The sequence below is a fragment of the Felis catus genome, chromosome A1 (genome assembly GCF_018350175.1).
Source record: "Felis catus isolate Fca126 chromosome A1, F.catus_Fca126_mat1.0, whole genome shotgun sequence".
NCBI lineage: Eukaryota > Metazoa > Chordata > Mammalia > Carnivora > Felidae > Felis > Felis catus.
This window is the reverse complement of record NC_058368.1, coordinates 3,876,095-3,898,025: the sequence shown is the minus strand read 5'-3', so window position 1 is coordinate 3,898,025 and position 21,931 is coordinate 3,876,095. Positions and strand designations below refer to the sequence as shown.

Genomic DNA, 21,931 nt, shown 5'->3' with positions numbered 1-21,931 from the left:
AATACAGACGTTATTTTGAGCTGTCCCTACCTGACTCCTTTTTCTCCTTTTCACTGGTTCTGAACTTGGCTGGGGAAAAAGTGGTATTTCCTGGGTCCCCTAAGATCCCACTAGGGCTCCTTGGGACACGGTGTGAGGACCCCAAATCCGAGTACTTCATAGTACTTACTACCTTCTAACTGGGTGCAGAAGACCTCTGACGACCTGGCTTAGGTGTTCCTGATTTTCATGGAAACTGGTATTTGTTAAGTACGCCGATCGCTGAAATCACCAAAATAAAATATATAATGGTGTAGTCAGTCAAAGCCATATTCATAGGGTAATTGTGAGGATGAACTGAGTTGATGGGAATAAACGGACTGTGCAATCTGTGTGCATCAGTTAGGAGTTATTAAAATAAAAAAGAGACTCTTAAATATAAGCTCTTTTCATGATAATAATATACCAATACATATATTCGGTGATTTCCTCGATTATAATGAAATAATCAATCTATCCTAATAATGAATATAAGAACATTTTTGTTATTAAAGTGAAAAACTGAGGATACATAATAAAATATTTTCAAAAAGAAATAAATTTACTTGCTGAATAAAGAATTTCTCAGGTAGTAAATGGTTCAAAGGCACAGTATTAGATTAGGCTCAAATATTCTTATCTTTTTCTTATGTCCTCAGTTACTTAAGATATATCAATGTCCAGCAATGCAAAGAGTCAAAAATTAAATATGTCCTCAATAATAAGTGGTTACGAATATAAATCATCAGGAAAATTCATTTAGGTACTTTTAGAGTTTTTCTCTCGGTTTTCTTTCTGGTTGTCAATATCTAGCAAAAGAGAAATGAAACACTCTGAATCGTGGATAACACTGTATTCACTGTCTACTGCTATGGAACAAACTATCGGGAACGTAGCAGCTTAAAACACTGTGTGTTTCTTCTGTCTCAGTTTCCCTGGGTCAGGATTCTGGGCGCTGCTCAGGGTCTCACACAATTGCGGCTGAGGGATCAGCTAGGCGGGGTTCCTTTCTGGACTTGGGGTTCCCCTCCAAGCTGTGGGGCTGTTGGTAGCATTCAGTTCCTTGCAGGAGAGGGAACAAGGTCTCCATGCTGCCAGGGGCCACTCTCAGCCCCTAGTGGCTGCCCCTCGTCCTCGCCACGGGGCCCCTCACAGACCCTCTCAACACGCCAGCTCAGGCCTTCAAGGCCACGGGAGAATCTCCCATGAGAGGGCTTTCTTTTAAGGCCATTTACCTGATTGAGTCAGGCCTCCCCAGGATAATGTCTCTCCTCACTAACTCAAAATCACTGATTTGGGCCATTAATCGTATCTGCAAAGTGCCTTTGCCTTTGCTACATAATGTGACTTAATTCCACCACTTCTGCCATATTCGATTGAAATCACAGGTCCTAGAAGCAAATCACAGGTCCTGCCCACAGTCAAGGGGAGGGGATTATACAGAACACGACACCAGGGCTGGAGGTCATGGGAGCCTTCTTACAATTCTGCCGACCACAAGCATAAACCAGGTAGTTTGAAAAAAAAAAAAAAGATATTTAACCGTACAAAGCCATTGTAGGGATTGTCTTCATCAGCTTTTCCTACATAATCGAACACAGTCTAGATTGCCATGGAGCTAGTGTGCCATATTCAACATTCGCTACCCATCCAAAGCAAGGAAAGCAAGATCACGAGTCTTGATCCGCCAAAATGAGACAACAGTACTTATTGAAAATCCATGAGGAAAGCACCTGAGAAAGCATCATCAAAGTTTACATCAGGAAGGACTTAGGTATCGTCCAGTATTCATCAAGTATTTTAGAGATGAAGAAAACAAGTCATCGAGAGAACGCATTCAAGTTTTCATATGCAGTGAGTGCCGATAAATTTTCTTCAGATTTTCAGAGTTTATAAAATGCCATAGTTAACAAATGGAGGCATTAGAAAATATCACTAAGGGGACGCCTGAGTGGCTTAGTTAAGCATCCAGACTTCGGTTCAGGTCATGATGTAACGGTTTGTGAGTTCGAGCCCCGCGTCGGGCTCTGTGCTGACAGCTCGGAGCCTGGAGCCTGCTTCGGATTCTGTGTCTCCCTCTCTCTCTCTGTCCCTCCCCTGCTCACTCTCTGTCTATGTCTGTCTCTCAAAAATCAACCTTAAAAATTTTTTTTTAAAGAAAAAGTTCTTTAAAAAATTTTTTTTTCAACATTTATTTATTTTGGGGACAGAGAGAGACACAGCATGAACGGGGGAGGGGCAGAGAGAGAGGGAGACACAGATACGGAAACAGGCTCCAGGCTCTGAGCCATCAGCCCAGAGCCTGACGCGGGGCTCGAACTCCCGGACCGCGAGATCGTGACCTGGCTGAAGTCGGACGCTTAACCGACTGCGCCACCCAGGCGCCCCGAAAAAGTTCTTTTAGACATGACTCCCAAAGCAAGGGAAACAAAAGCAAAACTATTGGGACTTCATCAAAATAAGGGGTTAATATCCAAGGTATGTAAATAACTTATGCAACTCAACACTGAAAAACAAACAATCCGATCACAAAATGGGCAGAAGAGACGAGCAGACGTTTTTCTAAAGAAGACATCCAGATGGCCAACAGACACATGAAAAGATGCTCAATGTCACTCATCAGCAGGGAAATATGAATCAAAACCACACTGAGATACCACCTCACGCCGGTCAGAGTGGCTAAAATCGACAACACAGGAAACAACAGTGTTGGCAAGGGTGTAGAGAAAAAGGAACCCTCATGCACTGCTGGGGGGAATGCAAAATTGTGCAGCCCCTGTGGAAAACAGGGGTTTCCTCAAAAAGTTGCAAACAGAACCACCATACGATGTAGCAATTCCAGTACTGGGTGTTCACCCAAAGAAAAGGAAAATGCTAATTTGAAAAGGTATATGTGCCCCTACATTCATTGCAGCATTATTTATAATAGTCGAGATATGGAAGCAGCCCAAGGGTCCACTGATGGATGAAAGAGCAAAGAAGATGGGGTACATACAAGGAAATATTATTCAGCATAAAAAAGAACAGGACCTTGTCATTTGCAACAACATGGATGAATCTAGAGGGTATCACGCTGAGTGAAATAAGTCAGTCAGAGAAAGACAAATACCATACAGTATCACTCATACGTGCAACTTAAGAAACAAAACAAATGAACAAAGAAAAACAGAAACTAACCGAAAACTAGGCTCTTAACTATACAGAACAAACAGACGGTTACGGGAGGGGAGGTGGGCAGGGGGATGGGTGTAATGGAGGAAGGGGATCCAGAATACACTCCATGTGATGAGCACTGCATAATGTGCATAACTGTTGAGTCTGCAAAGTGCCTTATAAGTTACTTACAGGTTGCTTACAGGTTACTGAAACTAATATAACACAGTATGTTACTTATACTGGAATTAAAAAAATAATAATTAAATAATAATTTAAAAAAAACACAAAAAACTGTCACCTACCAACCTGGAGAAGCCTGCCTCTTTCTTTGGTCTCTCCCTGCCTTCGTGTTTGGGGGCCAATTTCAGATTCACCCGGGTAGCTCCTGAGAGGGTCAAGAACCAATATAGAACTATAAGCTTAATTCTGATATTCAATACTACAATTCTGCTCTGATTGTTTATATCCTTTTTTACCCCCAAATAAAAAGTAACTAAAGAAATTTAACTTTCAGGGTTAGTGTGGTTTTTTTTTTCTTTTTAAGCTTGGATTCTTTCATCTTATCTTGTTAAAATTACATTCATTGAATGCACTAAAATATTTTATACACAAATAAATAAATAACCATAAAGGTTTAAAAAAATCCATGCGGGTCATTAAAAATTAAAGATGCCTTATTTTGACATACTTACTGATAAGACTCATGGATGTCATTTTATAACCATGCACACTAGAACTAAAACTAATATTGTATATTAGTTTTATGGAAGGGAAGTATAAAAAGGAAAAACGGAATTAGCCACTTTATTGCACTGATTTCTTTTAATGTCCACATTCCTAACTGATTTAGTTATGATCGTGGCCAACACAAAATATTCTAGAACCTTTATGGTTAGCATCAGTTGCTACAATGTCCTAATATTACTTTATATTCAACAGATGTCATACGTGGCAATGATGTAAAATTCTGCTACACGAAGTTACAGTGCTAAGAGTGGAACTCATTGGTGAGATACTCACGATCTGGGGTCTTTGTGATGCGTGTCGGGCACATAGAGGCTGTTAAAGGCTTGGTTTCACAGAGTTCAGATTAGTTCCCTTGTCAACACTTAACTTCTGTTTGAGGTCTCGATATTCTTTGACATCCTTGTGTTTTCATTTGGTAATGTTTTACTTGTCTTCCCCCATAAATTTGATCATGGCATTTTTAAATATATTACCCATAGTTGATTTTACTGTTTTCTATAGAGAAATATTAAAGTATGAAGAGTGGACAAGGGGACTGGAATGATCGCATGTGTAAGATAATAAACCTTCCATTGCTACCCACTGGGGATCTAAGCAGAGAAAGTCTTCTAAACTTTGCTAATTTGGGAAGTTATGGTTTTCAGTCTATCGAGACTAATGACTGTGTAGGTGGCTGCATTCAGGTAGAGAATTAGAAACTAGCTGTTGCATGTTAAAAATTCTATAGCTTTCTGCAAATGTTGAGAGCTCTAGCTGATTTTATCATTTTGGTGCCAAAGCTCATGAAAGGGTTTTATAGTCCTGTTACTTCCTTGGCATGTATGTATTCAAGGAAGGATATTAGTTTACAGAAGAATAAAATAAAAACAAAACTGCAATCTTCTATACAGAGAAATCTTTCAAACTAGGAAAAAAATGAAAGGATAAATTAACTTACAGTATGTAGGGAGTATTTCCAAAGCAAGGGATTAAGCTCACCCACAGATGAGAACTGTATCATTTATAGCATCTCACTTTGAGGAGAATGACCGAAAGTCTACCCATCGTCTTTCGGTCAAACCCTGGCACTTTGTGCAGAATAATCTTTTTGTGCATCTTGCCTTTTGATCCACGAACATGTGTTTGTTCGCCTTATTTTGTTGAAAGGCAGCACGGAAGCACCCTGAATTAGCAACAGGTTCCTGAATGTCGAAGAAAATGCCATGCGTGCTGACCGTATCTCGCGAGAAAGTGCGGGCTAGGGACAGGGGCAGCAATGGCAAGGAAACATTTGCTGGTCTCTGGGGTTAGCCATCCTAACTTGAAGTGGACTCAGCTGCTGGCACAATTTGGGTTAATGTAATCAAAATCTATAACGCCCAAAACTCGTTTTCAGTGCTACAATATAAGGCAAGAGCGCAAGGTAGATACACTGTCACTTTACACTCACATACAGTCTATAAAATTAATTCACACACATTTCTAATATAATGCACACCTTTATTCATTCAGGATATATTTACTGAGTGCTAAGCATGTGCCAAGATGATTGACAGAACTCACGGTCCCTGATGCCAAGGGACTATTAAAATCTGGCCTCCCTAGTAAATTTTCTGTCCCCATTCCGCATAACTGAAGGGCGCACTGCATGTGAGTGGAGGGCCCTCTAGTCAGGAGGCATCCGAGAGAACCCACAGTTTATCATCTGAGGACTCCAACCTCAGTTAACTGTCCCCAAAATATTAAAATAAAAAATTTAAATTTAGAGGGGGTCCTGGCTGGCTCAGTCGGTTAAGCATCTGACTTCAGCTCGGGTGGGTCATGGTCTTGTGGTTTGTGAGTTCGAGCCCCACATCGGGCTCTGGGCTGACAGCTCGGAGCCTGGAGCCTGCTTCGGATTCTGTGTCTCCCTCTCTCTCTCTGCCCCTCCCCCACTCATGCTCTCTTTCTCTCTCAAAAACAAACATTAAAAAATTTAATTTATGGATAAAATGAAGATGATGTACGACACATTAATAAAGGTGTCCAATGGAACAAAATACTATTGTGGTAGCGTAAAAATATTGTTTTTGTAAATTTTAAAGAAGAAATGACTACTTCTGTTTGGCTAATTTAAATATTTTTAGGTATTTTTAATAGTTAAATATAATTTATAATAACAATGTATAATGTTTATATTAAATAACATATTTTAAGGCATTAAAAAAATTTTTTTTAACGTTTGTTTATTTTTGAGACAGAGAGAGACAGAGCATGAACGGAGGAGGGTCAGAGAGAGGAAGACACAGAATCCGAAACAGGCTCCAGGCTCCGAGCTGTCAGCACAGAGCCCGAAGTGGGGCTCAAACTCACAGACCGCGAGATCATGACCTGAGCCGAAGTCGGCCGCTTAACCGACTGAGCCACCCAGGCGCCCCTTAAAGCATATTTTGATTGGGTTGGTATATTACTTCCTTGAATACATGAAAATGTAAATATTTATTTAGGTCAATGAAATAAATAATGTGCCTACTGGCCACAGAGCAGTGGCAGGAGGGAAATACTTGCCTAGAAAGAGAAAGAGAGTCATCAGCGGAAGGCATTTCACACTGAAAGCTACAACTACTGTTCTTAGAGAGAGTCCTTGCCTATTTCACACCTTCAAGATGCATGCGAGGAACAGATTAACCTACAGGTGATGTTCATTACGGTGTTTTTTGCCACCGTGACTATCTAGCAAAAACTAGATATTCTATATTAAATGAATATTTTTTCAAAAAGTACACAAAAATATCATCAGAGCATACAACATTACCCAACAATCTAGAAAACATGAGGATGTGTAAAATAGAATATGAATTCCTTACGCTACTGGTATTTCATCTACTAAATGTGTTGCTAAGTGTTGAAGCATGAAGCTGTGCATGAATTTATTAATTTATCATATTTTAAAGTAAAGTTTTTTTTTTAATTTTTTTAATGTTTATTTATTTTTGAGACAGAGAGAGACAGAGCATGAATGGGGGAGGGGCAGAGAGAGAGGGAGACACAGAATCGGAAACAGGCTCCAGGCTCTGAGCCATCAGCCCAGAGCCTGACACGGGGCTCGAACTCCTGGACCACGAGATCATGACCTGAGCCGAAGTCGACCGCTTAACCAACCGAGCCACCCAGGCGCCCCTAAAGTAAAGTTTTTTAAGCAAATGAGACAGTAGCATCTGGATGGTTATTATTTATGGATTAATGAGATTAGGAAAACAGGATTCATAAAATTTTACAAATTATTGAATAATCATTACGCAATTCTGACTCAAACCCAAGATTTGCACCATTTTCTCACGTGTAAACATAATGACTAATAAAAAAAAATTGCAACAGAAAACCAAAAAACCCAACACACTATAGTTCATAGTGAAATTAAGAAAAAGTAGAGTATGGGGGCGCCTGGGCGGCTCAGTGGGTTCAGCATCCCACTTCGGCTCAGGTCACGATCTCATGGTTCGGGAGCCGGTGCCCAAAACGGGGCTGGCTGTTGTCAGCGCTGAGCCCACTTCGAATCCTCTGTCCCCCTTTCTCTGTCCCTCCCCCGCTTGCGCTCTCTCAAACATAAACATTAAAGAAAGAAAAAGCACGAGTATTTTGCCGCGAGATCATCCTGATCCAGACAGAAACAAACGTCAATGACACTAAAGGAGGCTTCTACCAATTCAATATGGATAAAGTGATCCAACAAACAGAAGAAGAACATGCTTGCCAGGAAAGGAAGACGATACTTACTGGGGAAAACCACATCACTTTAAGAATCCAAATCGTGAGAGCAAAATTCACAAGGAGGATGATGAGTAAAAGGAGAACAAATAAGTAGAGGCAGCGTTTTCTCCAGCCATAAATGCCAATTTTGTAGACACACGGGTTCTCTGGCCTCTGCACGTGGGTGCCTTCTGTGGCTGTAGTGTACTGTTCACGGACCATCTGCCATGCCGTAGGGGGAAGGTGGGAGATGGGACGGGGGGGGGGGGGGAGAGGGAGACAGAGAAGGAGAGAGAGAAAGGGAGAGAAGGAGTGAGAGGGAGGAGACAAAGGAGGGGGAGAGAGGGAAAGAGACAGAGAAGGAGAGAGAGAAAGGAGAGGAAGGAAGGGGAGAGAGGGAGAGAGAGAGAGAGAGAAGGAGAGAGAGAAAGGGAGAGAAGGAGGGAGAGAGGGAGGAGACGAAGGAGGGGGAGAGAGGGAAAGAGACAGAGAAGGAGAGAGAGAAAGGAGAGGAAGGAAGGGGAGAGAGGGAGAGAGAGAGAGAAGGAGAGAGAGAAAGGGAGAGAAGGAGGGAGAGAGGGAGGAGACGAAGGAGGGGGAGAGAGGGAGAGAGACAGATAGAAACAGAGAACTTGTTTGTCAATACTGATTTACTAAAAGTCCAACAAAATAACACCTTCTACCCCAATAATAAATTTCTAGAATGAAAATGATTTTTAAAAAGAACTGAACATTACTTTGAAACATGTCACTGTTTCAAGCATGCAAAATAGTTTAGCTATGGCAAATCCATCTGAAATCCAGTGGCCACATTTTCAGATTTTAATCAATAAATTCAACTTTCAAAATTCTGCACAGTTAAACTTAGAATGGAAGCATTAACCTAAAATAATCAAGTAATCGAGTTTTTAAAGGACTCGGTGGAAAATCAAGCTGATACCTGTATGTCTTTTTAAAATCCAATTACTTAGTTAAGTCAAATTATTAAGCCACGTCTTTCTACAGTCGCTAAATTACTCAGAATTAAAAAGGCTCTTGTCGAGATACCCACCACCGTAATTTTTTGCCTATAATAAATTTCCTTGGTATTCACCTACTTCCAAGAACGATCAGAATGTACACGTGCATGCAAATGGTTACAAGTACCCGCCGTTTTACGTAAGTTCGCGCAAGAGTTTCCATAACCACTTCGACTCCATGGGGAGATTTAAGAAAACAGCCATTATTCCGCTTTCCACACTGTCCACTTTTGGTTTTAATTTATGAAGGGAAGAGGACAGATAATGAAGCCCTTCCTGACTGTACATGCGGTAAAACGACGAATCAGAACAGAAAACCTTCTCCTCCGGGATTCTGCTTTTTCCTCGTGCCACGGTCTTACGTTTATTTTTAGGGACGGTTTGGAGGTGTCCTTATTCAAGTAAGTCACAGTCTGAAATAACTCTTTAAATCTCCTTCTCGCTCAACAACTGGCATTTTCCCGTGTTGTGATTATATAAAACTATGCTATTCAGCACACGGGATTTGCAGACCCGCAGGACGGACCGTCTACGTTGTTCGAAACCTCAGGGCTTACTGGTTCCACGCTGGTGTAACTTACCTGCTCCTTGGCTTGAGCTCCTGGGCCTTCCCGACTCAGGGCCCACCGCACCCCACCCCGCCGTTGCTCCCCAGCCCCAGGAGCGACGCTTGCTTCTTCTCTCTTCCCTCCAAACCTCACATCGCCTCAGCTCCGCCTTAACCCCCATCCCGAATCCGTCCACCCCTCTGGCTACCCCCCTAGTCGGGCCACCACGGACTCTCTCATCTGCACCGTCGTTTCCCTCCAGAAGCCGTTCTCCACCCAGAAGCCAAGGGTGCAAGATGTCAGCAAGCTGTGTCGTGCCAGGCTTTCAGGTGGCTTCCCCCCGCCGCACTGAGAACATCTGAACTCCACGACCACCGGGCAGACCCTGCGTGAAGGGTCTCTGCGTACTTCTTCGACATCACTTACCACCATTTTACCTTTTCCTCTCCGGCTACTCCTTGACAGACCAGGTCATCTCACCCCAGGGCCTCCGTCCCAGGCATCGCGTCCACCTGAAACACTCTGCGTGCGGGCTCCTTCTCAGCCTTCAGTCATTTGATCGCATGTCATTTGCTCAAAGAAGCCTTCTCCGGGCACGCAGTCACCTGCCATTGCCTTCCGCTCTTACGCTTCTTTCGGACTGTTTGCCATCATCCGAAATAATGGTGGCAGCTCCACAATTTCTGTGAAGCGTGGGCTAACAGACCGCAAGTGGATCGGGAAGGGTGGCCAGAGTGTCTGAATTTATAGCCAGTGCGCCACTTCACACCATCGCTCCGGATCCGTGAAAATAGCAGCTTTCCAAGAACGTGTGTACGCACACAGAGTTTCCAACTGCTACACATTTCTATTCCTATATATAGTCTCCTATTGCTGCTGCAACACATTACCACAAACCTAGAGGCTTAACCCAACACAACTTCAGTATCTTATGGTTTGGGAGGTCAGAAGTCTGAAAGTGGGTCTGTGGGGGCTAAAAATCCAAGGGTGGGGAGGTCTGTAATCCTTCCGGAGGAGCCAGGCAAAATCTGCTCCCTCCTCTTTCCAGCTTCCAGGGCTGCCCACACTCCTTGGCTACAACCTCTATTTATGTTGCCGCGGCTCCTGGCTCCTTTCTGACTCTGACCCTCCTGCTTCTCCGTCACAAGGACCTTTGGGATTACAGCGGGCCCACCTCCGTAATCCAAGATAATCTCCCCATCTCAAAGGCCTTAACATAATCACAACTGAACCATTCCTTTTATCATGCAAGGTTCCAGGGATTAGGACATGGCCATATGTGGGGGTCATTATTCTGCCTCTCCTAGGAAGCTTTTGTTCCCACTTACATAAGATGGGGAAGACTTTAATATCCATTTAAGACAATTTTGCTGTGGTTTACAGGACAGACGATAGCAATTCTGTGATGAGGGTAGCCCTTAAATCCCTCTTACTTGTCCTGGGAATCTGTTTTATTTGATTATTCACTTGTTTACTGACTCCCCCCTCCTCAGAACATAAACTCTATGTGAGCCTTTTCATTGCTGTGCCCCTAAAACAGGGTAACTGACAAATAATAGTGACACAATAGAAGCCTTAAGGGAATGAGTGAATGGATGAAAAAATAGAAAGAAAGACGGCACCCGGGTGGCTCCGTCGGTTAAACGTCTGACTCCGGCTCAGGTCATGATATCACGGTTTGTGGGTTCGAGCCCTCAGTCGGGCTCTCTGTGCCGATAGCTCAGAGCCTGGAGCCTGCTTTGGATTCTGAGTCTCCCTCTCTCTCTGTCCCTTCCTGCTCATGCTCTGTCTCTCTCTCTCTCAAAAATACATAAACGTTAAAACATTAAAAAAAAATAGAACTACTGAATCTCACAAACACTAATTGGGCTACCTACCTGCCAGAGGTGAGGCTGGTAAACGGGGCTAGATAGATGGAGTGTTTTCTCCGAATTACATCCTAAACAAAACATTCTATGATTTATGAACGCACTGAATCCATTAAGAAAAGAGTTGGCACTTGCAGTCTAACACTCTTCTAAAATAACGATTGTTGATGAGGAGCTAATTCCAAAGGGGACCCAGGCTAAGTAGGTAAAAATAAAACATGCGGTCTCTGCTAAAGCATTTTCAGAAAAGACCTGTTGGAAAGAGAACTTCTAATATGAGGTCTCTAGGATCTTATTACTGAAAGAATACTAACAAGGATAAACTACATAAAGACTGGAAAAATGGTCTTATCAGAAGGGGCGAGCCACCAGCCTGGGGCTCCTGAGGACAGTGTTAATGTCTTACCACCGTATGCTCTGGCCAACAGCAGGTGCTTCACAAATATCTACAGCCCCAGCTCCATTTCTCTACTCCTCCCTCCAGCAAAACTCCTTGAGTGGGTTGACCATACCCACTGTTTTTCTAATTCTGTGCCTGCCTTCTCTCTAGAACTCGCTTCCAGACAGGCTTTCACACCGGCCACCCGTTGAACTTGCTCTGGTAAGCTCATCAAGGGTCTCCGTGTTGCTAAGCAAAGCGGGCTCACACGACCCAGGGTTAGCACATGCCAAATAGTCATTGCCTCCTCTTCCGCTAGGGTTCCGGAAACCCTACTTGCAATGGCGATGGCCGCTCATTCTCATTTGCCGTGTCCTCATCATCTCTGAGCCACAGGCTCAGCCCCGAGATTACTTCCCCTCTTCATTTGAATTTACCCCCAGTTGTAGATGTGTCTTTAAGCTGAGGACTCCTAGTTCCTAGCTATGGCTCACCTTGAACTCAAGATTCCCCAACTGGGAATCTCAAGTTGCACATGTCCTGACCAAAGCTGACCACATCTCCCCAACCTGCTCCTTGTAAAACTGTCCCCAAATCGCTGAGTGGCAACTTCGTTCATTCTTCAAGGTGCTCAAGTCAAGAGGCACCTGGGTGGCTCAGTCGGTTAAGCATCTGACTCTTGATTTTGACTCAGGTCATGATCTCCCAGTCGTGGGATCTAGCCTCACATGGGGCTCTACACTGACAGTGCAGAGCCTCCTTGGGATCCTCTCTCCCGCCCCTCCCCTGCTTGTGCTCTTTCTCGCTCTCTCAAAACAAAGAAATAAACTTTAACAAATTAAGAAAAAAGATGCTCAAGTCAAAAATCTTTCAGTTGTTCTCAATCCCTTTCTTTCTCCATACCGCATGCAACCCATCAACAACTCAGTGAATCAAAGTGCTACCAATAATCCGGATCTGACTGCGTCTCACCATCGGTCACCTGGCCGACTGCAGCTGCCACCTCACAGTTCTCTGCTTCTATCCCAAACCTCCCACAGGCCACTTCCAACATGGGGGCTAGAGAGGTCCTGTGAAAGCATCGACTGGGTCACCGAGCACCTCTCCATAAAATCCTCCTGCGGCTTTCCATTCCACTCAGAGTAAACCCCGACATCCTCAGCCTGACTGGCAGGGCCCATCCTGACCTCGTCCTCTACCGCTCTCCTCCTTACTCCTGGCTCACTCACACCGGTCTTACTCACCCGCGTACCTTCCAAGCGTGAACTCTGGAGTTGCGATGCCCTCTACCTGGAAGCCGGGAAGGTCTTCTCCCAGATAATGGCTGGCGTCTCCTTCGCATCCCTCAACTCCCTGCTCAAAGAGCATTTATCAACCAGCCTTCCCTGGTCATCTGATTTAAATAACCCTCCGCTCTCACCACTGCATATTTCTCTCTGCTCCTTCTTGCTTTATTTTTATTTTTTTTTACCATAGCACTTAACTCTACATGACATACTATGTACCTTATTGACTTACTTTACTGTAAAGTCTCACCTCAGCGCATAGAAGCCCCCAGAAGGTAGGGCTCTCAATTGTTGGGTTATTTTCTTGTATCCCCAGGTGCCTAGAGCAGTGCCTGGCACGCAGTATGCCCTCGATAAACATTTGCTCAATAAATTGAGTATAAACGTTGAATGCACAGATACCCAGATAATTTAAATGTACAACAACAACAAAAATACGTTGAGAGTTACTTCAGAGTTCCCTCAACTGTTTATATTTAGTAAGTGGAAACCCACTCACAACGGACTAGGTTAGTGTGACCAGCTGTTTGCTGCGAGAGAGAAGGCAGGCTCTACCCTACAATCTCTGGAGGGTCTCCCAGGAGAGAGGAAACCGGGGAAAGTGCTCTGTTTAGTCTAGGAGTCACCCCACATTTGCACCCCTGCTTTGCTGACGGCCCAAGGAAGAGGCCGGACCCCGTTTCCTCAGCAGACCCTACCGACTCCAGGCTGACTCTCGGAAGCCAGCGACCTGCTTTCTGGTCCTTCCAGACTCGAGCCGTATTTACCAAAGCCACAGACTTCTCCTTTCATATCTGTTTGTTTTCCCGGTTGTAGTGCTTACTCTATCGCGTTTTACGTATTTTGGCCAAGCGGGTATCGCTATTTCTCAGTGCTGACTATTACGCAGAAAACGAGGACTTTATTCTAGACAGGCATGATGTGAGTGGCCAGGCGGAACACTCAACTTAAATTTTCTTCTAAAGAGTCGATTTTGTTATTTAATAAATTATTAGCTTACAGTCCTCACGGCTCATAGTGGTTTTCATTTTTTATTTGACACCGTGTATTAAATTTTTGCCAGAAGAGACTCTCAGAGACTATCTGCTTGGGCTAGCTTCCTTCAGATATTATTATAATCAGCCTTGGGAAGGATACCAATTCTTCAGGACTCTGAAGTCAGACAACAGCAAGGTAGCATTCACGCTGGCAGGAAAGTGCACCGCAACGAGGCAGAGCACTTTGTGATTTATTTATAAGCCTTGTACAAAAACATTAATGAAATGATGCTTTATCTTAGAACTTAAAATTTATAATCCAAGATAAGGAATTTTGAGTTTTACTACATCTTGAATAAAAATTACCTTCATAGACCACTTTAGTTTTTTAAATAACTTATGTTATCATTCAAAAATGAATTCCCGGGGGTGCCTGGGTGGCTCAGTCTGTTAAGCGTCTGACTCCGGCTCAGGTCATGATCTCGCGGTCTGTGGGTTCGAGCCCCCGTGTCGGGCTCTGTGCTGAAAGCTCAGAGCCCGGAGCCTGCTGTGGATTCTGTGTCTCCCTCTCTCTCTCTGCCCCTCCCCCATTCGCACTCTGTCTCTGTCTCTCTCTCAAAAAAGTAAATAAACATTAAAAAAACTTTTTTTTTAAATTACACCTCTTTTCCTGTTAACCTAATCCTCAAAGTATGTTGATGGTGGTATACTTAATTTTGATGGGTTTTAAGTGCTTCTCTCAAATGTGGTTATCAACATTTTAGTTTTTATTAAATTTTTTTTAATGTTTATTTATTTTTAAAGGAGAGAAAGTGGGGGAGGGGGCAGAGAGAGAGGGAGACAGAATCTGAAGTAGGCAGGCTCTGAGCTGTCAGCACAGAGCCCCACGCGGGGCTCGAACTCAGGAACTGCAAGATCATGACCTGGGCTGAAGTCAGATGCTTAACCTACTGAGCCACCCAGGCGCCCCAGTTATCAACATTTTAATAGATAGGGAATCAAATATGAAGCATTAGAATACATTTTTGTGTAAGTATCAGTTTTTATCTGCTTTGAATTAATGGTTCCCTATTTATTATTGAAAATAAAACCACATCATGGACAGGAATTCTGTCTTCTGTATTCTTTGATTCTTGTCATGGGACATAACGTAGTGAACTGAGCATTGTGTCTACTAAATAAATGTTGTTAAGTGGCATTCTTAATTTCAAACATCATTTATTGACACGCCTAATTTGGACAGGCTGTTGCCAGGAGTTTGAGACACAGAGATCATAAACCCCTGGAAGATGTTGAAAGGAAGCTACTATGATGTGATTTTTAAAAAGACGGGTTTGAAAAGAACTAAACAGACCCTTTAGAAACGAGAAACTCAGTTATATTTTAAAATTCAAAAAGGAGTTATATAGCTTAAAGCTATAAGACATACAAAATATATGTCTTCTCTGTATCTAACAGATCACATCCAGGCGAAAAGAAAATTGGTATAGAAGATAAATCTTAGAAAACATGACAGCGTTCAACTTTGCAAATGTAGCCTTGCTGCAGAATTAATGAACTCACCCCAGTGAGGGCCTATCTATAGGCTGTGGGCAAAGAGTCCAGAGTGTGGCAGAGAATTCAAATCCACCCTTCCAGCTAGCACTTCTCGGTAGGGCAACTGCCGGGAGCGATGCTGAGACTCTGGGCCTGCACAGCAATCCCCAGAAGGAAGGGAAGGAGGAAGCAGCAGTGACTCCAAGAACCTCCCAGCTAACCTGTTCTGGGACGAGTAATCTAGATTATTGGTGAATGGGGCGCCCTTCACTGGTGCTGCCTATTTCCAGCCTGCACACATCACCACACATCCTTTTCCCCCAAAAGGAGAGGAAAACTTCAGCCACCCCTCCTTTGACACCGGGGCAGGAGCAGAGGACAGGAGCCATCTCTCATTTATGTTATATATGAACGCCCATAATGACAGGGCACATTAGGGTGGGGTATTGCTGTAATACTATAGATATAAAATACATTCCGGGCAGCTGTAGAAATGCTAGACTTGTGTGCATCTAACAAACATCTATTCATCTGTATACATGTAATAAAAATGGGAGAACTTCAGGAAACAGTGAAGGAAGCCATCATCACAGTGATTTTAGCATACCTCTACGGATAGATCAAGCCCTCTAAAATGAGTGGCGCTACACGAAACCTGAACGATACAACTGAAATGTGTTCAAATGGACACGTATAGAGCCCTATCCCCGAAACTGGGAAATGCTTATTTTTCTCAAGCATACGGGTAACATTTGCAAAATCCGTTAACATGCTAGTTCAACAAGAAAGTATGAAGAAGGGCCAATGGATCGGCTTCAGACAAATTCTCTGCTCTGGTGATAATACAGTACAATCAGAACTGCATTGCACACTAACGGATAAAACAGAAACCAAAGTCTTTGAAATATGATAAGAGGACGGGGTTGAGGCTTGAGATCATGCTTACTCAGACACACACACATGATTCAGACTGTGTTTTCCTGCCATAACCACAAGGCAAGGCGGGGGGAGGATGTCCAGTGGGCACCAGCTCCTCAGCCACCTCATGTCTCCAAGGGAGAGTCACCCACGTATCAGGGTTGGAATTCTGACCGCTTTGAGTAAGGTCCTGCCAGGCCACAGGGCATGCTGACTGGGGGTGGACCACACGTCTAATAGCACCCGTCACGTCAACCCCAAAACTGTAGGAAAATCATTTTTGACACTCTCAAAAACTGCCTTTCATACCACGTAACACAGCTCTAATATCCGGGTGGCGTAACTTTTTAAATTTATTTATCTGATGGAGTGAGACAGCGAGGAGAGGAGGGGGCGGAGGGAGAGGGGGAGAGAGAGAGAGAATCCCAAGCAGACTCCGCACCATCAGCTTGGAGCCTGACATGGGGCTCGAACCCATGAGTGGTGAGATGGCGACCTGAGCCAAAACCAAGAGTCGAACACCTAACCGACTGAGCCACCCTCACCTTGTAATTTCTTACTACACATCTAGTGCTATCATGTTACATCATCTATTAAAACGATAAGGCATGGACTGAGGTGAGTGGTCAGTCGCACGATTATGTAACCGTGGCCAGGGGGAGGGGTCAACTGCGCGACTGTGTCACCGAGGCCAGTAGGAGTGATGCGCCCGTGACAGGCAATCGGTGAGTATGCGGTGGACAAATGAATGCATAGACAGTAGGACTTACAGGCGGCAAAGCATAGTTTTGTGCTTCAGTATGAAACATGAGATCATGACAAAGGGCAGACAGAGAGAGGAGACGATTAGAAGCGTCTAAAGCAAGCCCGCTTTAGTGATAAGTAAACGGAAGGCGAGAAACAAGAGGCATCCAGGACGCGTGGGCCACTCTTCCGGGGAAGGAGGAAGATAGTGTGCTTATCGGTTGAAGCGGACTAGGTCGTGACAGCACTGAGAACCGCAGGCCCAGCTGCACCTCCATTTGCTTTCAGACTTCTCAAAGACAGCTCCTTCCCACAGTAATTAGCTAACTTCCTGCCTCCCTGCTTGCATTATATAACTCATCACTCGGAACGGGAGCCACGGTTTAGGAGAACAAGGAGTACGGGGACGAGCCCACCCTCACCGATGTGTGACAGAAAGCACGTCAGAACAAGACACACTCAAGAGCTGGTAGTAAACTGGGGGGGAACATGTGCCTTAAAGGCAAGGTTGATGCCCTTAAAAACCACAAGTAACCCAGCAACACTTGCGCAAGGCCACGCGCGCACGTCAGAGAAACTTAACTGAGCAGCAATGCACGCGGTAAAAAAGTTCAGCTTCACCGTGACTCCAAGGAGTTCAAATAACCACGAGCACTGGAGCCGTCTGCAAAGACTGAGAGATTGGCAAACTGACAATAGCCAGCATTGGCAAAGTGTCTGAAAAATAACCCCGGTACTCCTCTGCTGGTGAGCGGGAGGGGGAACGTAATCCTTCTGGAAAGATACTTGGCACTGAGTACCAAGAGCCTCAAACACGCACAGGCATTTCAGTTCTAGGAACTTAGTCCAAAGGAACAATTAGGAATGAAAATGAAGATTTGTGTTTCAGGATATCTACGGTAGCATTAGCCAGGGCGGTGAAGAACTGGACACTAAATAAATAATGAAGGCTAACGAAGTCACCGGATTCTCACACTATGACAGAATTGACGACTTGAAATGGAAAAAAAAAAAAATCCCAGGAAGATGCTAATGACCGTGTGTTAAGTGAAAAAGAGAGAATTTTGAAATACATGTTAAAATGTATACCCACAGAAAAAAAGATGATGAAATTTAAAAATTGTTAAGACGATTTCCTCAGACTCTTTTTTTTCATTTAAAATTGCATTCCCTAGGGGCACCCGGATGGCTCAGTTGGTTAAGCAATCCACTTTGGCTCAGGTCATGGTCTCACAGTTGGTGAGTCTGAGTCCCACATCGGGCTCTGCGCTGACAGCTTGGAGCCTGCTTGGGATTCTGTGTCCCCCTCCCTCTCTGCTGCTCCCCTGCTAGAGCTCTGTATCTGTCTCTCTCAAAAATAAACATGTAAATAAAATTTTTAAATGCCTCCCCCAAATGTTGTCAGATTTATAGAATTTATACAAATCTATCTTTTGAGATATGTGTGTGTGTATATACATATATATTCCTTTGATAATACTGAAGTTAGTAATTAATTTACCATACTCATCCCAACTTTATCACTAGTTAGGATGACCAATTTCAAGAATAGATCTGCTTTACCTTTTCATCAAATTGCTCAGCATTGTAAACCTAAATAGAGCAAAGTACACGGATTGTAATTGTCAATTTCATCCAAAGTTACAATCACACATGCCCAATATTCTAAATGCATACACAAGTCCACACTCAAACAGATTAAAAGGTCATCAAATTATCCTCTCATCCTTACACCACGATTGACTCTTAAAATAAAACGGCAAACGTTGCCATTTAAAAAAAGCTCTTTACAAATTACACCAAACCAAGAGAATTAAGTGCCCTGTAAGTAGCTAAGAAAGCTAAATGGGAAGAAACCTTTATTTAAATGAACGAGTGACTACAAGGAAAGAGAAAACATCAAACCCGCTGTCATACAAATGTTAGCTAAAAAACCCTGTTTTTTAAATGTTTGTTTATTTTTGTGAGAGAGACAGAAAGAGAGAGAGAGAGAGGGAGGGAGGAAGGGAGGGAGACAGGGCATGAGCAGGGGAGGGGCAGAGAGGGCGAAGAGACACAGAATCCCAAGTGGGCTCCAGGCGCCGAACCATCAGCACGGAGCCCAACACGGGTCTCAAACTCACCGCAACATCATGACCTGAGCCAAAATTGGATGCTTAACCCACTGACCCATCCAGGCACCCCAAGAAACTGTGGCTTTAAATGTCATGTTTTGTTTCATGGTTCAGATAGAGGCTTATTTTCAAAGCGTTAGGTTTATAAAGGTGGGCAATTCAAATATACTTTTCTTAGCATTTTGTCCTTGTTTTGATTAAATGAACTCCGAAGTCTGAGGCTTTTAGGTGTCATTATATAGTATCTAAGGAGTAACAGTAACATCCAGAAACTGAAGCTGGCAGAGCAATTAAGAACAGCACTCGCGTCAGTTACAAGTGCGCCCGTGAAAGTGTCACAACAAAGGCTGCCGCATTTGGACACCTCGCTTTTTTTTGTTTAATTTTTAAAAAATTCTTCCTTATTTTTTAGAGAGAGAGAGAGAGAGAGAGAGAGAGAGAGAGAGAGAGAGGCAGAGTGTGAGCAGGGGAGGGGCAGAGACACAGAATCGGAAGCAGGCTCCAGGCTCCGAGCTGTCGGCACAGAGCCCAACACGGGGCTCGAGCCCACGAATGTTAAGATCATTCCCTGAGCCGAAGTCAGACGCTCGACCGACTGAGCCCCCCGGGCGCCCCTGGAGAACTAGCTTCTTAACCAGAACCAGGTGTTACTTGGTACCAACTAGGGTCCGCTTCTTCGCGGGGCTCATACCTACCGTTAACCTGTGACTCTGTGCGTGCATAGCGAATGCAGAGGGCCAGTAGTGGTTGGCTGCGGTAAGAGCCAAGTTAGTTAACAAAATGTATACTGAGGCGCTGCGAGAAGCCCTAAGGCAACCCCGTGTGGCCCTGGCGAAGGTCGCTCAGTGGCCTCCCTTGTCCCTGGGAGGAAGCTCCACTCCGGGGCTGCCTCCCGCCTCTCCAGCCCCATCCCGTCCCATCCCGTCCCACTGTGCCCTTCTCAGCGCTGACTTCTTCCGATCCCTCAAACAGAACCAGCTTTTCCTATCTTGTAGCCTTCACACGTTGGTCCTTCTGCCCGAATCACGTGGTCTGTGCCACGTGGCTGCCACCTCGGCCGGGACTTAGATGGACTTCCACCAGCACCCCTTCTGTGTACCTTCCGCCCCGTCGTCATTTACAACCGAGGCCTGCTTATTTCCCTCATTTTCCAGGACGGATAATGCTGCCTTCATTTGTTGACTTTTTCTGGTCCGTTCCTCTTTAGACTCCTATCTATCTCCACGAGGGCAGGAAGAATGTTTTGTTCACTGTCACGTACACAGCACCGAGAGTAGGACTTGCCAACAGAGTGGCTCAATTATATATGTACTGGTTACAGGCAGGCAGGCCAAAGAAGACACATTCGCATCTAAATGTGCTTGTGGACAGGGCGCCTGGGTGGCTCAGTCGGTTAAGCGTCCGACTTCGGCTCAGGTCACGATCTCGCGGTCTGTGGGTTCGAGACCCGCGTCGGGCTCTGTGCCGACCGCTCGGAGCGGGGAGCCTGCTTCGGATTCTGGGTCTCCCTCTCCCTCGGCCCTCCCCTGCTCGCTCGCACGTGTGGGCTGTCTCTCAAAAACAAACGTGAAAAAATTGATGATTTCCATGTCTACAAAACGGCATTACGCGTGAAAATGCAAGTCATTCCATCTCTACCCGAGGATCGTATTATCTCTCCTACCCATTCTTTAACTGAGAGCCTACCAACTTCAATAGAAACTCCATGAATAGCTCGGAAAAGAATGGGAACACACCAAACAAAAGGGGAAAATGATTGATTTACACATCATTGTTTGCCAGACCCTTTTATTGGCATAATGATATGATTGATGCGTATGTCATAATTCATAGGCTGACACTTCCCTCATTCCACATCTCGGCGATCCTGCGCACAACTCCATTTTCTAGCACGAATGGGAATCGTAAGCTCTCTTTGTGTCCAAAGAGCACATTTTAAGGGTCAAGATCACATAAAGTTCTACCCTGATAAGATAGGGGAGTCGGATTTTGGAGGAAGATTAGCATCAGAAAAGCACTGTTCCTACTTTCGCTTTTCAACCGTCTTATCTTAGGTATTTCCCTCTTGCTTTCACATAAAACCAGCCTGATTTCTAAAGACACCCTTACTTAGCTCTATGATGAAAACTTCGTGATGCCGTGATGGATTCTGTCAACCGATCAAGTCAAAAGGCCCCACAGCCTTCTCCTCACAGTGGAGACTCCTTCGTCTGAAGACACGTCCTGAATTTTGGTGGAATATGTTCGAAGAGCTTTTCGGCAGGGCTTTGTGGCTTTGCCACCTGGCCCTGTCCATGAGACAAGGCCCACGGAGCCACATTTCTTTCTGATCCCTGCACCTGCTTCCTTGAGAATGTGGTCCCCCCTGCTGTTTTATCTTCTTTTCCTTCTTCAGACTGTCATTCCTTTCTCAAATTCTACTCCAACCTGTGATCCTACTCAAGCTCTGGGCAAATGGTCCGCAAGATTTACTTGGAGACTCACAGTTTCTTACAGTGAAGACGAAAGTGGAGGCGGAAGGCATATGATGTTATTCGGTCTTGGCTTATCGCCTTGTCTTTAAAATATCCACTCTCTGATTTCGATGGTCCAAAGTGACCAAGGCTATTTATTTCCTGATTTAGTATGTAGTCTTTTAGGAAACTGTATATGGTTACCATTTTCCCCCATGTGTTTGTTGTTGATTTTGTGCTTTGTCAAATTACTCAGAAACTATCTGCAAATATGTGGAATATTTCATTGCATAGTGTTTCCTGAATGCTTTATCAACAAAAAAAGGATCACCAAACATAGAGTTTAATTATGCAGTCTTTCAAGAATTTCTTTTAACACATGAAGCCTTCATTGGGCTGTTTACTGGCATTATAACTTATAAATGCTTTCCTACTATCATGAGTAATGTAATCGTTTTCT

General features: G+C 44.2%; 1 protein-coding gene across 6 annotated transcripts in view; it reads right to left on the bottom strand.

The window, feature by feature from the left end:
- The window catches only part of SGCG (sarcoglycan gamma), a 131,929-nt gene that overhangs the window by 72,813 nt on the left and 37,185 nt on the right, over positions 1-21,931 (bottom strand). For 5 of the 6 annotated variants that reach the window (XM_045040827.1, XM_045040864.1, XM_023249897.2 and 2 more), the window contains exon 2: positions 7,657-7,851. The exons of the other annotated variant lie outside the window; for it this stretch is intronic. In XM_045040827.1, the coding sequence (XP_044896762.1) occupies positions 7,657-7,851 (195 nt within the window). The remainder of the gene's footprint in view (positions 1-7,656; positions 7,852-21,931) is intronic. 6 annotated transcript variants of the gene reach the window in all.